A 16,755-nucleotide genomic window follows, 5' to 3' on the forward strand; every position below is an offset into this window, starting at 1 on the left:
TGGGTCCTAACAACACTTTGCCTCTTTTCCCCTTCCCCACAAAAAGCATAAAGAACATGCACAAGGGGCTTCTGATACACATTGCATCACTACAGTAATAAAATGTAGACAATTTATAAGTTACCTTAAGTTCAAGGCAAGGTATTTTGTAAACAGTATTTATTATGTTCCCATTTAGATTAACATATAAAAGAAAATACCCATTATCAATAACATTGCTTATTTTCTAACCAGGTGCAGGAATTACACTTTCAGCTGCTCTAAACATAATGTGTCCTATGTGAGCAGCTTTTACTACTGTTCGGTTACACGTCTCTTAAAGTAGTCATATTGCAATCTCTGCATTTTGAGTGGCTCACAAATAAATAAAACAAGGGTTTTTTTGCACAAAAAAGACATTCTATGAACATAATTAAGTGTTAAAATTTACATTTTTATGAATATAATGTTTTCATATATAAGATGAATCCACTGTAAAAATCTAAGAGGTTTTGCTTCCTTTTGTCATTAGGAGTAGCACAAAAGATTTTTTTATGTTGCAACACCGAGCACATCTTATGCCCTTGAAAATGAACTGCTGTGAATTTTGTTAAGGTTCTGTTCTCCATTCTCATTTTCACACTCAATGAGCCACTACTGTTTCAGTCCAAAAGGGATCAGTCAGTAAAGCTGCATGATTAAACTAGTTGCAGAGTCTAGTCAGATTCTTTAAAACTCATTTATATTTAGCCAACAGTCTCAGACTGAGCTGCAAATGCTGCTCAGGAATACAGCAACGACTGCTTTTTTGAGTGTAATTTGGGAATACGCAATCAGATTCGTAAATACTGTTACTAACACATGATTTTTTATTACAATTCAGATGTTGGTAAAGGATTTAAAAAACTCTACGAAGTAGAAATGTAGGCTCATTGCGAATTTGTCATGATAATCACTGTGAAAGTCTGGCAGTAACACAGTCATTTAAACTGGCGTTACATCTCCTGAGACTGTGATGAGGAAAGAAAATGTGAACTTTTCTTTTGCATCCTCCCTCAAATTGCTGCTGTGACACTCCAGAAAGACTCTTGAATGGGCATAAAGCAAAAGGCAGCAAGAGGGGCTGCGTGCTGAGCTTAGGTTCAGAGAGTAACCTCACGTTGCTGTCCTGTATCGTTTGGCAGCCAGGATTAATATGACATGATGAGGAAGGGCATGTAGGGTTTTCAGGACAATGTCATTTGTGATTATGGGCAGCGCCTGCTCTGGGGTGCCAGTGGAGGTGGCACAGAGGTCTTTGCACCGCACGCATCTGGCCTGGCCACTCAATTATTGGACTAAGGAAAGTAAAAAGAGCAGTGGTGGATCTTGGGCAAAAATGTAAAATTATTACCTTTGTCTTACTGCTTTTAAAATCAGTAGGCAGTTTGACACTGATCTCAACCGAAGCTGAGCAGGCAAAAACATATAACCTCATAAGGAGGAGGTCTTGACTACCCTCACAACTATCATACCCCATAAATGATAACTGTACATCTTTCATCAGACAGTGACACTTGGTGACAAGAAGTCATTTTACTGGTTCGTCACCACAGCCGCCAAGGTTTGGTTTTGAACACTTTCTGATAGAACAACCGTCTTCTGAGTCAGTGTAGAGTCAGGCCTCAACAGTTCCCAGACAACTAATTTTTTGTGTATTCAAAGCAAATTAACCAAGATTTGCATACTTGTTTTTAACTGTGGCTTCTCTTTGGCTGCCAAACCAATGTTCTAGTTCATTTCTTCTTTTGTTTCTGTCAGAAATGTCATCATAACACTGAGCAGAATCTATCACTGCTGGCTGAAAGCAACTCAGCTCCACTGGCTGCCTCCTACCATCTAGTGGCACCTTCCGCAAACTGCTCACTCAATTGGAACAACTGATTAGAAGAGTTAAGCAGAAAATGATAATAAATACATACTTTTGAGTGAAGAAGAAACACTGTTGTGAAAATGAAAAATAATATTCATATATAAACAAGTTATAGGAGCCTAGAACAGATTCAGGTGTCTAAATTAGTAATGTCAGAGAAAAAATCTGCATACAGTGGTCCCTGAAAGAGTGAGTCAGGTTTGTTGACTGAGTTCTTACCCCTATTTTTGTGGTAGCACTTGGATTTTATGTTGAAAACTGCAGAACAAGACTATTTACTCTAAATAAATGCCTATTAGAAACACACTTGGTTTGCTGCTTATGTAGACATTTAAACAGCCCAAACAAAAATTAGAAGACTTTATAAAAAATAAAGAAGAGATTATAGTTTCCTTTTTACTTCTACAATTTTATTAAGTGCTTTGGGTGTTGCGTTTTGTAGTAAATGTTTCTATTTCATTTGAGAAAAGAGATTAAATGTCAGTGTATTAGGAATCTCAGTTTGGGGGGGGTTTCAATCAAAGAGCAGGTTCTGACTAATTATATGGCTCTGAACAAACATGAATCATCTAAAATGCTTTCTATTCTCTGAACAGAGACTTTTTTTTTTCAAGAAGTGCTGGTTTTGGTGAATTAGACTACAGAGGAAACCACATTTCTGTCAAATTCAGAAAAAGGCCTATTTCTTTCTTTCCCCCTGCAGCAAATTAACAAGTCAAATTGACAGAAGCTAGAACATAGGAACTCTGCATCCAGGATACTTCTTTTTCTTTTCCTTAAAGCTTTCTGCTATTCAACATTCCAGTCATATTCATACATTCTCATCTTGTTTTCCAGGGTGGAAAAATTCCCATCCGGTGGACTGCTCCTGAAGCTATAGCTTACCGCAAGTTCTCTTCAGCAAGCGATGCATGGAGCTATGGGATTGTAATGTGGGAAGTGATGTCCTATGGTGAGAGACCATACTGGGAGATGTCTAACCAGGATGTGAGTACTGTACAGGACTAATCTGAATATCGCTGAAATTCTCCTTGAAAATTGTCTCTCTCTGCCTTCCTTTGCTTTCTCATTCACTTTCTAGGCTGGAACCTAAACTTGTTTTAATCAGTATAACTCCCTCAATGGAATACTTAATTTATGCAACCTGAAGACTTGACCCACTATTACTAATACCTTAATGAGTCTCATCCAAAGGATTAAAGACATGTTACAGTCATAGGCAGCTTGCCAGGTTCTGATGCTAGATAAATATGGCTTTCGTCCGAATCCCTGGCAATCTGCATCAGATATGCAATTTGATGCAGTTCTCAGCTAAGCTATAAATCAAAATTTGAGGGAATACTGGAACTATCCTGTTGATAAATTTGGCCCATTATCTCTATTAGACTCTGACGGTACCCTTCAGTAGGCACTCATGGATAAATGCTAAAGGAGTAAAGGTTAAGCTGCCATGAGAAATGTATTTGCAAATTCTTCTTTTTACAAATTAAATGCGTTATAAATTCTTAAGAATCTAATGAATGAAATTCATTGTAAATCCTTAAAGACTGTTCATAGGCTTAACCACAGTGCAGGACAATAGTCCTCCCTCTTAACAAAGAAATACTTTCCTCTGACATGTTTGCAAAACTCACAGCCAAATAAGCTTTCCCAATTAAAACATGTTTACTTACAGTAACACTGCAGGCTTGTCCTAACAAATGTCGAAAAGAAAAGGGAGAATGCCTTTTTATCCACCACAGTATGAATTGTTACTGATTTTGTTATCTGATGCATACTTACCACTGCTCAGACTGGCACAGTTATTCTTCCCACCAGCCATCAACACTTACGTCAAAATGCAAAATATCACTCAACCCATCTTAACCTCTCTGTGTGCATAGAATGCCTCTGCATGGCTTCTGAAGGGCTGACAAGACTATTCCCAGACGGCTGTTTTCATATTGTTGCTAAGTTATTCAGCTGTTCAAGTCTGGTTGCTTGTTAAGGCTGATCAGTCATTTGGGGATAAGGATCTGAGGGAGGTTTTCATTTAAAAAGCATCATTTCAGAGTGAAAGAAAAAAAGACAAGTAGCACTTAAACAACTAATAAAGCCTTATTTCCTTTGGACCTGTACGCAGTAGTACATATCCTACTTTTCTCCAGCATTTTGCTTGTGAGTTTACCCTTTGGAATAAGACCACATCTCCTGTACATCATTCCCCCTTAACAATATCTACTATCCCCTCTTCTATCCCCTCTCTACACATCAACTAGACAGCAGCCCAGCTCCCTGCTCTGCTCCTCAGTTAACACTGGTATGGGACAATACATGCTGTGCCTGGTTTTGAGCTGCCCTCCTGCTGATCAACCAGTTAATAGAAGTGGATGAACAGGAAGACAGGCTAACAGTATGAGTACCTACCCCAGCTGTTTCCTTGCCTGAACAGAGAAAAAACACTCATCAGCACCTGAACTGCCACAGCATACAAGCACTGATTTATGGCAAACGGTCATTGTTTTCCTTAAAATGCCACACTGTGAGATGTGATGGTTTAGGAGCTAAGGAGTTAAGACATCTCTTGCAGCCTTGCAATAACAGAGTGTGCTATTCTTGAGCTAATCTTCCATTCAGAAACAAAGCTGAATGCAGTCAAGGCAATATCAGCCTGTCCATTATACATGTGCTGTTGCAAAAGCTGATTACTCTGCATTGCATAGAAGGCACTTTGTATCGAAAAGCACATATACCTTCACACTTTCTACCTCCCCAGACGAACAGAAGTAATGGTTGGTTTCATTGTGAGCCTTCCGTTAAGGTGAGATGGATCAGAACATGAAACTGAGAAAACAGTATTAGCATATCACAGAACAGCAAAGGCTGAGGGACCTTCCAAGACTGTCTCATCCAACTCCCTGCTCAGGCAAGGTCAGCTGAAGCAGTTTGCTTAGAGCCATCTCTCTCCTGGATTTTGAACACCTCCAAGGAAGAAAACTCCACCACCTCTCAGAGCAACCTGTGCAGGTTCTTAGTCACCCTTGCAATAGAAAAATATATTCTCGTATTTTTATGGAATTTAACATTTTTCAGTTTGTGCCCACTGCCTCTTTTCCACTCTTTTCCACTGAGCAGTAAGAGCATTAAATGTCCACAGGTGAGGAGGGCTCACTCTTCCACCCCAATAAGCCTTTCCTAGTTGAGGGCCTGTGCTACCCATAGTGTAGCTATGGCTCACAGTCCCTTTTGCTCTTGCCCTTATCAGTTGCCACTGTCACGCTACTCTGAGCATATCATGGGCAGTAGTCATTCACCTAGATGTCTTCACCACTCAATTGGTATTTTACCTCTCACTTCCATCTACAGCTCACTGTTCATGTTTTTTTAGAGATTACTGAAGCTCACGTAGCCAGAACAAAGCCAGTCCTACAGTGGTTCCTGGCTTCCACGCAGTGTCTTGCTGTTAACTGTAGTGTCACCTCATTGTAACTCTGTCTCTGCCTTTAATCTTCTTACTCCACTTATCTAGCTGCAGGTGATGAGTAGCTGTGAGTAACTGCAACTCAAGCAGGTGTGAGGAAGAGAACATTTCTCTGCTGCATCTTTGTGTCGCACTGTCACGTGATCTTGTGCTACCACATGGGGAATCTCAGTCTCTATTCTAGTTCTGAGTCATTTCATCTGGTGTTGGGTTAACTCTATGAGAAACTCAGCTTTTCCCTCTGTAATCCTTTCTTTCTCACACGCTCTGTCACCAGCCCTTGTCTCTTTCTCTTCTGTTTCTCACAACTGGATATGGAGGGAGTGGGAGAGGGAAATTTCCCCAAGTCTGTATGGCCCTGCAATTCACCTCCTTGGAGAAGGTTTCAAATGATTTGTAGGACCCTTACAGAGAACTCAGGTGGCCAGGCTAGGGTCATACACAACACAGAAATTCGTTTTACCCATCTTTCCCTTTCTTTAAATCAGACCTGAGGCCTGTTCTCTTCCTTCTATCAGAAACTGCAATTTATTCAAGACTGTGCCAACCACGACAGTTCATTAGTGACCCCTCCATTTAGGGCATACTAATTATTCTGCTACAGAACGAGGATAACAACATTTAATCACTCGTACATCCAAAATATAAGTATCTGTTAGCACAGAATAATGAGGTAGACCCTATGGATGCTGCTTATGCTAATGATGCAGACTCCTGAGAGCTCTCCCTGCTGTTCACCAATGCACACTGAAAAGGGCTCCTTTGCTCTGGAGCCCTGCCCACAGGCTTTTGCTACTGAAATGTTAACAGCAAGTAACTGTGACTTACTAAATACATTTAGTGACTCCAAATTCCATTGGGAAATTTCAAGTTAGTAGATATATTGTAAAACTTATCTTGGTGGATTTGGGAGCATATGCTCCAGTACAGTAAGTTATCCTGAATCCACATGAGCTTATTTTGCAGAAATAATAGGACTTTCCCAAAGGTTGCTGATAATGGATAGATGGCAGGGAAAGTAACAGGAAAGGGCATGCACTAAATAGATTCATAAAAGAATTACAAGAGTTTGTTATACAAACAATTATTGGTAAGGGCTTGCATACATATAGTCGACATTCTGCAACAGCAAAATATCTGGCAACACTAACAGTACATGACTTTGTTTTCTGGTAATTGTGTTTTGATAAAGATCTTCTTCATTTATTGAATTGGGCAGGGTTTTGTAGAGCACCAGAAGTTTTCACCCTACAGAATCCTCAGCTCTGGGGTATTTTTTCTCGTGCTGTCTTGTAAATTGCTTTTCTCACTAAACAATTTTGGGAAATCAGTTCACTTTTTGGACCACAGCTAAGTTGTGTTTTGAGTAGCTGCAGCTGCTAGTTTAATGTACGTTTCTCACGTGCATAACATGGTAGCAGATTATATACCCATCCCTACCCAAAGGGAGAAACAGCAGCAGAAGATCTCTCAGTGTTGTCTGATGCTGCACCTCCTTGCCACATGAGTACACATTCCATCAGATCATATAATCATAGAATCATAGAATGGCTTGGGTTGCAAGAGACCTTAAAGCTCACCCATCACCCCACCTAGCTCAGGCTGCCCAGGGCCCACCATTCACCTCGGCCTTGAGTGTCTCCTGGGATAGAGCAACCACAGCTTCTCTGGGCAGCCTGTGCCAGTGATGCACTGCCCTCTGAGTAAAGAACTTCCTAACATCTAACCTGAATTTCCCCTTTTAGAGGGGAAATGAGCAGATGAGTAGAGAGGGACCAAACTGCTTCTGCCAAGGGACTCTTGTGTAGCCCCTCCGTCACAGAAATGAAAGCACGAGGAGCCAGACAGGTAGTAAGGAGTCCAAGCTGATGCAAAGAGAAGTGTAAAGCTGATACCTGTCACCTAAATAAGCTCGAACTGATATTCAGAGATTGCAGCAGTTCACAAGTACCCATCAGGTTACTGCAAGCCGGAAAGTCTCAACACCTTTGCAGATCTGGCATCCTCTATTTATATTCCTAAGCAGGGATTTGGAAGCTGAACTTTAGGCAACGGAGTTTGAAAATGTCTCTCATACATTTTTTAATACTGTACACAGTATAATGTAGAGGCTTGAAATGTTATTAACTTTGAGAAATGTTCTTGTTTAAGTAAATAACCATTTTATTATTGTGGTAAGTCACTTCAGACCTGTGCTGGTGCTGATTAATGCACTTCTTAGATAGGTGGCAGGCACCAGAGATGTCCATTAATTAGGGCTGCTGCACAGTCTGTCATGTCTTATTGCTTAATTAATAAACATTAGCTAAGATATTGAACTTTCCAAGGAAACTGGTGTACTGATGAACAGATTGTGCTGAGAGCCTGCCTTGCTAATGCTCGTGTGAGGAATGGAAGATTTATATTCCATGCACTTGGTTTGTAGAACAGCTGTGAGTACAGTCTACTGGGACACCTGTTAGAGGCCACTGTATAAATTACTGCTTGTTGCAGAACTATGGCACTCAAAAAAAGAAAAAATAAATTAAAAAAATAAGGATATTTAATGGATTGCAATCAATAAGCAAGAAAACTACTGTAGCAAACAGAATAGAAGTCCTAACAATTATGGTAGTTTCTTGTAATAGTAATAATAACTTACCCTAAAATACTTCCCTGAATCTACAGATTTCAAAACACTTGGCAGCACCTGGGATTGGTTCAGTACCATGAGGCACAAGCAGCTGCCTCTCTCTCCTAGCAGATTTTTCAAATGTCAGCAGGACAGAGGGACAGTGTCCCCTGGGGCCTTCTTCTGCCTCTGTGCCATTAGAAAACCTGCCAGTTAACTTTCAAAAGCAAAGACTTTATTATTGATAATAATGACACTATTGGAAAGATTATGGCTTTATTAACTTTATTTTCACATGCCATTTTTTTTTTCCAATTGGAAATTAGTTTGAAACTAAAGAATGCAATTTTGCGTAGAAGTCCATACACATTTTTCAGACCACGTTTGTATTGTAATTGTGTTCAACCTTCACAGCTGATTCCAACATCAAACAAAAAATGATAAAACGTGTTCAACAAACTCTGACGCTTAATGTCATTGGTGTATATAAAGAGACTCCCCCTTTATGAACCTAAAAGCCTAAGCATTAAAGAGCACATAAATAATAAGTTGTGTTAACTTTAAAAAAGCCCCCTTTCCCTTAGAGTTTATATTCTCACCTGACAAAAAGATCTACGTGTATAAACACACCCTGCCTGTTTTTCTCACCTCAGTGCTGACCCACGAGACGTTCCCGTGAGTTTTAAACATCCTCATGACTGAAAAGAGACCAATTGTAGTATGGAATATTAGAACGTTTTACTCCTTTTCATGCCCATCACACATTCATCACAAAGCCTTTTTGTTATCAGTCTCAGGGCTTGATATGTACAGAAACAAAGCTCATGTTCTTCTACTTTCAGGATGCAATTGATGGGACTTTGGTTTGCCAACATGGAGAGGCTTAGCATTGATTGCTAGATCTTTTGCTGAATCCTTCTTGTAGGTACAGACATTGAGCCCCTTTCATGATTCATGCGGGCAAGGAAAAATACCCTTAAATATGTTAAAGCATATAATCTTGATGGAATACATAATACATAATTATATGTTACACAGAAAAATGTCATACTTCTCCTCCTCTCGTGTGTTTGCATATCTCATTCCTCTGTTCAGAAATAGGAGCTGTGCAAGTAGCAGAGTAGAGAATACTGAATTAAACAGCTCCAGTTCTTCCTCTGACACCTGACTCCCACTGCAGCGTTCGACACCTCTCATCACATCCACTCTTCTTCTTTGACTCTAAAAATAATACTTGTCTCACAGGGATACTAATGAGGCAATATTTGCAGATTATTTTTAAAATATGCTTGTATTAATGAGAAATTATAATTATTCCAGTAGCAGCTGGCGTTTCCTTTTATACTGAAATGTTCCTTTTGAACAGGAGAGGAAACAAAATGGGCTGTAACCGCTTTTTTCAAAGATATGGTGAAATAGAGTGTGTCAGGGAAAATATAATGTCTGCAAAATGGTGGTTGCATTTGCTTTCCTCATGAATAATTTATTTCAAAAAAATTCCACTCTCCATAGTCGTGTCAAGCAAATGCCGTATGTCCAGTAGAAGCAGAGAAGCCGTTCTTCTGCCTTAAAAACAGACAGCATTTCAGAAATGCATCAGTTGCAATGGGTAGAGTTAAATGTAAAGACTACGATATCTGCATTTCCTGCAGCAGCAATGACAAGTATCACCTCAGCTGTACCCCATAGTGTAATAAGCACCTGGGTTTTATGAAGCCACTTCTGGCAGTCTGCCTGAGCTATTGCATTTTTGACAGTTCTGTGAATAACTTTTCATGCATGTGGGACTGAATTTCACCCGTCCTGAGTCTGTAACAGGAGCAGTCTGGGAGCACATTCAGTGGTAGGAGGGCTTTGAGGAAACGTTTCTCCGGCAACCTTGTGGGATTTTTCCAAGAGCAGCCATTTTGGGAACATAAATTTTGGAGTGTTGAAGCAAATCCTGGGGAAATAAAGAAGTAGCCAGGAAGGCGGTGGAAGCATCACCATATAGCCCTATAATTTACTTCTAGATATCCCCTCTGTATGTGCATGGCAAGTCCCATCTGTGTGCACGCAATCTGTCAGTACTCACAGGTGCACAGAATGCACAGATCTCCGGGGCAAATTCCGTTCCTAGTGCTGTCACTGATGGCTTTGAAACTTACCTCGTAGAAACCCAATTTCCTGTGGTGTTGAAACACATTTATCACGAGTACAAGTTTCTGCCCATGTACACGGGGCTGTATGTTGTAGGATCAAGTCACCTCCTTTTTGCAAAATACAAGCACCCCGCTGTGTACAGTTACAGGATTCGTGTTCCTTTCTCTGCCATACCGTAAAGGGGAGCTGAGGTCCTAATGTGGCTTCATTACCGTTATTTATTTGCATAATGCTTTCAGCATAAGCACTAGGCATTGCTGAACAGAGCCAAGAACATTAATTCAGAATTCAAAAAGAACAAGGATATATTCTGGGATAATGAGACTGAATATATTGAAGCTACAGCTAGTGCTATAACACATTGATTTGCTGTAAATAGCTTAATGTACCCCCTTGCAGCTGCATTAATATGTCTGCAGCATGTACATACATCTGTGTGAAAGTGATAAATGTCTCCTTAAAGCGGAGGAGGTATAAATGCAGTAGGTATGTTTCTCATAAGTGCACTGCATTATTATAAATATTGTGTTGAATCATTTGTATTTTAGAGAATGTTTAGCATTAGTTGGATTCTTATATGGAAGGGTAATGTGTGTGGGGTAGGGTTGCTTTTTTCTTCACTTTGTTTTTGATCAAATGCATATAATTTTTTCATTCTTTCACATGCAGGAAGGCAAGACTGTCATTTCTGTCAACATCTCCACTGCTGCCATCATTCATTTCAGAACCTAACAATGTTTCCTCTTGCTTTTTAAAACTTACATAGAATTAATCCTGCCAGATTTTCATGGGCCTTACTTTGTTTTGCTGCTTGCTATCGTACTGCTACTGTCCTGTCAGACAATGTTATTTATTACCAACATTACTAAAAACAAGCCTCCACTCAAATTTAATTTTTCATGCATGTGCTTTGTGTATGACGTAAATCTGTTTCTTTCCTAATCCTGACCAAAGACACGTCCTTTCATATCTGCTGTATCTGAGAGTTTTATTCACTTTGGGGTATATATGATAACAAAATATAGATATATATATATATTATCACTAGCAACTTGAATATTCAGGGTTTGATTTGGTTTGGGGGTTTTACTTATTTTTTTGGTTGGTTGGTTGTTGTTTTGGTTGTTTGTTTCTTTGTTTTGAGAAAGGCTGCACAAAATAATAGTATACTTTGCTGTAAATCTGTGTGAGACATTGACTGAATTAGTCATACTCTGAAGATGAGCAGGATCTTCTGATAAGCAAGTAGATTAGCCAGATGTTCTGATGTACATTTGTAGTGCCTCGTATTGTGACACTGCCACAAATTAACATGTTGTCAGGATAAAAATAGTAGACTGCCCCACTATGCAGTAGGGATGCAGAGTTAGTTTGTGGCTCTACTACTGCATTCTCTGTAATGTCAACCTGCAGATGGAAGAAGATAGTGGCACTTAATCTTTCCTCCTCCTTTTTTGGATGCTCAGAGAGCCTAAAAAAGAGCCCCCTGTTTCATATGCCAACAAAATGCTTCACGTGCACCATATATCATGGGGTGTGCTTTTGTGGTTGATGCTTCCCTTGAGTCCATCTATGGAGATCATCAGTCTCACTGAGCATCCTGTTTTTCTGAGTGAAGTTCCAGCAATGCATGGAGTGAGGGTGTCGTTATCACTGGTTTCTAATTTTCAGTTTTACATTGTCCTTTTAATGTCTAATGCTCAGTAATCACATGTATTGTATTGCTTTAGGTTATACTGTCTATTGAAGAAGGTTACAGGCTACCAGCTCCAATGGGCTGCCCAGCTTCTCTTCACCAGCTCATGCTTCACTGCTGGCAGAAGGAGCGGAACCACCGTCCAAAATTTAGTGATATTGTCAGCTTCCTGGACAAACTGATCCGCAATCCAAGCACCCTTCATACCCTAGTGGAGGACGTACTTGTGTAAGACCCTTTTCAGTACTCTCTTTTGCATATGCAGTAGTGGCTGTCATCAGGTGGTTTCGGGTAGGAGGGGGGGAGAGTGCCAAAGTGCTCAATACACTGTGATATGGGGTTACTTTTGACCTCTTTTGGAGGTTTGTTTTACTCATAATACACTGTTGCAAAAGGTTTTTGTTTTTTGTTTTCTCACGCTGGGTGGATTATATTGGGCATTTTTCCTTTTTTTTCTTTCCTGTTTTCATGAGCTCTGTTTGTTCACTGTCTATCTTTAATCCTTGATAATCTCTTTGCGTAGTTTCTTGATGCTTCTGTGATGTTTGTTTTCTCTTTGTAATTTTTTCTCCATTTAGCACCTTCTGTCCATCAGATCGTGTACTATCAATTTCCTAACTGCCATGGAGTAAACTCCAGCAGAAAGTAGTGGTAGCTTGCTAAAATCTATATTTATCTGCAGAAGAATGGCACGGGTGCCCAACTAACGTATTGCACTATTACCTTTCCACAGCAAATTCTTGATAGTATTGTCCAAAGTTTTATCAGTTAATGATATTACAGAAATATGTGCAGCCACAAGAGACATGAAGCTGTAGTCAAACATGTTGTCAGTTTCCATGTGCTGAGTGATCTAAGCTGTATATGTGTAGCAGCTGAAAACAGTGAAGTCACAGCTGTCTTCACTGTCTTCATTAGCTGAAATTCACCTTAATATGAAGACACTTTCTTAGAGATCCCCTAATGGAATGGATTGTAATGGATTCTCATAGCCCAGCTGGGTCTTGCTAGGAACCTCAAGAGGATAAAAAGTTCTTGATATGGCTTGGAAAAGGGATAAGCAACAGGGAAAAGATTAAGGATGGTATCTTGCTGTGGAAAAGGTTGAAGGGTGCATTTATGAGGAAACCCTAAAGTAGGCTACGTCTGTTTTATCTACCACAAACTACTGTGCCTTGTAGGTATTAATGCCCATGTTCTAGATTTAGTAGCCTCTTGCTTTATGTATATGTCTGTGTACATGTAAGTATATGCATATGGCTTACCACTTGTACCTGGGTCTGTTTATTTAGTATCAGCATGATGCATTTTTCATTCATTTTTATTTTAAAACATTATTTAAGATTCTAGGATTGACAGACTCATCCATGTCTTCTTGCAGTTCAGTTCTTCTTATGCTCACCTTGGGAAAGTTTTTACATTCTTTTTGAAGTGCTTGATGCAGTTAATCTGAATAGTTATTGCGTTACTGTTAATTTATGAGTTCAGTAGGTATTCTATAGGAATAGAGTAATTTGAATTGGAAGAAATCACTGTAAGTGTGTGAACTAGCCTTGTACCTAACAGAGTTCTTCTGTCTCTCTATAATTTTGACTAGATAAATGAAAATCCGTGTGTTTAATATATTCAAATATGTATGCTTGAAACTCAGAACATTAATGTACCAAGGTGTGTTATAAGCAAGCTATATTCCGTCTGACAATGTTAGCTGTCTATGTCTAGATGACAATGTCTTGATGGACAAGAAATTATTTAAAATAATTTGTATCTGTTTTCTAAAGGCTGTCATAAAGCTTTAATACACAGCTGTATGTTGTTTCTGCGTTCTATTCCTTACAGTTTCTCTACACAAACTGTAAAGTCTGTGCAAGCTGTGAGACCTCATCAGCATGGTAGACAATGGAAGACTGGAAATAGACGTCCCAATTGTTCTTTTTTTTTTTTTCCTGTGTTTCCATTCCAGTTGCACAATATTGGGGAAAAGAAATGAAATAGAAATGAAACTAACCTAGCTCCTTTGTTTTTATTTGCTCTTCTGTATAATTCTGTGTAAAAAAAAAAGATACAAAACATTCTTGCTTTTTTAGGTTTAGATTTCTGGCTGCTATAATCAGTGTTCTCATTGCATAATGGCATAGCCCAAAGGAGCTATTGATATTACCTTGCCGAAAAATTATCTTACAGTATGGTGTTGTTATTATTAAATGTTATCTCAGGCTAAATTTTGTTTGCTCTCTAATTTGACTGCTGTATTTACGAACAATTATCACCCTGAAACATGTAAGATCTTCAAATGAACTCTGTGTGGTCCCAGTAGGAACACTGAGAGTGGTCTGTTCCTGTTTGTTACTGAGACGCAGTGCTTTTGAAAAGCGTATTGTTTAAGAAGTGCACATTTGTAGATTAATATCATTTATAAGCTTTATACAATGGGTTAAAGAGAACCTCAGTTCAGACCTGACCTTTACATCTCAGGGTCCCCATTCGTTCCTTCTGTCTTTTACTAAAAATAATGTCTCCCAGAATAAATGAAGCATCATTTTATACTGCTCAGGTGACCTTTGCTTTTTATTTCTTCAGAATGCCAGATTCACCTGGTGAAGTTCCAGAATTTCCTTTGTTTGTTTCAGTTAGTGACTGGCTGGATTCCATAAAAATGGGTCAATATAAGAGTAACTTCATGGCAGCAGGTTTCACAACTCTGGATATGGTTTCAAGAATGAGTATTGAGTAAGTATGCAATCTATTATTTCTGTAGTGACTAATCTGAATTTGTTTGCATACTGCAGTGACTTAATGTGATGTGTTCTTTTCCTATCTCAGCTAATAGAAAATAAATACAGTTTTTACCAAAACAATGCAGGAGAAAGTAGTGATTAGGAAACCTAGAAGTGATCGTTTCATTTGTAACCATACCACACGCTAGTAAGGCTCAGTCAGTGAGCATCCTTAAATGTTGGGAAATCGGTTTTTATTTAGACCACTGAAATCAGCAGCAGAATCTTACTTTGCCATGAGTATTATCAAGCCCAAGTGATTCTTCATGTGGAAGTTGTTCTGTACCTTGCTGCCTTTCTTCAGTCATCCTCAGTTTCACTCCATTTTTGCAATGAAAATACCGTAGAACAATAAGGTTTTGGAGAAACTATGGATTAGTATGGTAACATAACAATACTACCTATTTTGCTCTTGATTCCCTTCCCATTCATTCCTATTCATCTACTCAGTCATAGAATCACAGAATATCATGAGTTGGAAAAGGCCACAAGGTCACCACTTGTGACCGGCCTCCACCCTGACATAGAATGTATGATCACAACCCTTTGGCTGCGACCAGCCAACTAGTTCTTAATCCAGCCTTTAAATCCATACCTCTCCATTTTAGAGAGCAGGATGTGGTGAGGGACCATGTCAAAGGCTTTGCAGAAGTCCAGGAAGATGACACCCATCACCCTTCTCCAGTCCACAAAAGCCATCACTCCATCATAGAAGGCCACCAGATTGGCCAGGCAAGATCTGTCCTTGGTGAAGCCATGCTGGCTGTGTCGGATCACCTCTTTGTCTTGTATGTGCCTTAACATGGCTTCTAGGAGGATCTGCTCCACAATCTTCCCAGGCACAGAGGTGAGGCTCACTGGCCTGTAGTTCTCCAGGTTTTCCTTTCTCCCTTTCTTAAAAATGGGAGTAATGTTTCCCTTTTTCCAGTCACCGGGGACTTCACCAGGCAGCAATGATTTTTCAAATATGGTGGAGAGCAGCTCGGCAGCCACATCAGCCATCTCTTTCAGAACCCTAGGATGGATATCATCTGGCCCCATAGACTTATATACGTTCAGTTTTATGAGGATGTCTCGGACTTGTTCCACTGTTACTGTGGGACAGAATCTGATGCCCACACACTCACCTAGAGGTTCAGGGTCCTGGCAGACATGGGAAGCCTGACCACCAGTGGAAAAAAAAAAAAGAAAAAAATTCAACTAGTATGGAATTACTCACCTTAAATAGGGGAATATCCCTTGGCACTGGATCATGGGATTCTTTGGTATGTATCAACAGTAAATATCAAAGTAATACTGTGGAAGCAAAAATGCCAATGACCACAGCCATTTACAAGAATATTGAGGTTTCTGAGTAATGAGAAGAAACTGAAACACCTTCTAGATACTCATGATTAGACTGAGAAGTCACATACAAGAACTAAGATTTCCTAAGGCGCTCCCATGGATGATAGCCCCAGCGCTGCTGAATGTCCAAATACTGGCTTCTACTGATGTCAACTCATTCTGATTTCTGATGCTAAGCCCATCTGCATTATTAGTAGTAACGGTCAATTTATATTCAGGAATTTTACATGTGAAGCTAGAACTGTTTTTTTTTCCCATACGTATCATTTTATATTCACCTACACTTAATTTCACCTACTTTCTTGTGGCATAGTCTTATAAGATCCTTATAGAACTCTTTACAGCTGGCCCTTTCCCTTGATACCCTGAATAATTCAGTCTCTCTATCTGACACTTTCACCTCTGTGCTCATCTGTTTTTCCAGACCATTTACTGACTTGTTGAACAGTAATGTTCATCATTATCCTAGCATTGGTCCCTGCAGATTTCCATTGATGACTCCATTGTAAGATCTGACAACGTACTCCTAACCTTCTGTCTTCTACCTGGTTATTTATTCATGGAAAGAGCTTCTTATGACTCAGCTCATTTTCCTTATATACCTTTGATGAGAAACCTTCTCTAAAGTCTTGTAGCAATCCAAGCAGGGTGTAACAAATGGGTCATCTTCATCCATGTGCACGGTGACTTCACCATGTGTGTGGTGATTCCTCCGTAGGAAACAACTTTATAAAACAAGACTTCCCTCTGCAAAAGCCATAGTGCCGCTTCTGAAGTAGATAATTTATCCAGACATTCAATAATTTTATTCTTTATTGTATTTTCTACTAT

General features: G+C 39.5%; 1 protein-coding gene across 8 annotated transcripts in view; it reads left to right on the top strand.

Annotated features, from left to right (window-relative positions):
• The window catches only part of EPHA6 (EPH receptor A6), a 498,846-nt gene that overhangs the window by 470,262 nt on the left and 11,829 nt on the right, over window positions 1-16,755 (top strand). For all 8 annotated transcript variants that reach the window (XM_015297990.4, XM_015298005.4, XM_015297999.4 and 5 more), the window contains 3 exons: window positions 2,729-2,878; window positions 11,835-12,028; window positions 14,381-14,530. In XM_015297990.4, the coding sequence (XP_015153476.2) occupies window positions 2,729-2,878; window positions 11,835-12,028; window positions 14,381-14,530 (494 nt within the window). The remainder of the gene's footprint in view (window positions 1-2,728; window positions 2,879-11,834; window positions 12,029-14,380; window positions 14,531-16,755) is intronic.

The sequence above is a fragment of the Gallus gallus genome, chromosome 1 (assembly GCF_016699485.2).
Source record: "Gallus gallus isolate bGalGal1 chromosome 1, bGalGal1.mat.broiler.GRCg7b, whole genome shotgun sequence".
In the NCBI taxonomy this organism is placed as follows: domain Eukaryota; kingdom Metazoa; phylum Chordata; class Aves; order Galliformes; family Phasianidae; genus Gallus; species Gallus gallus.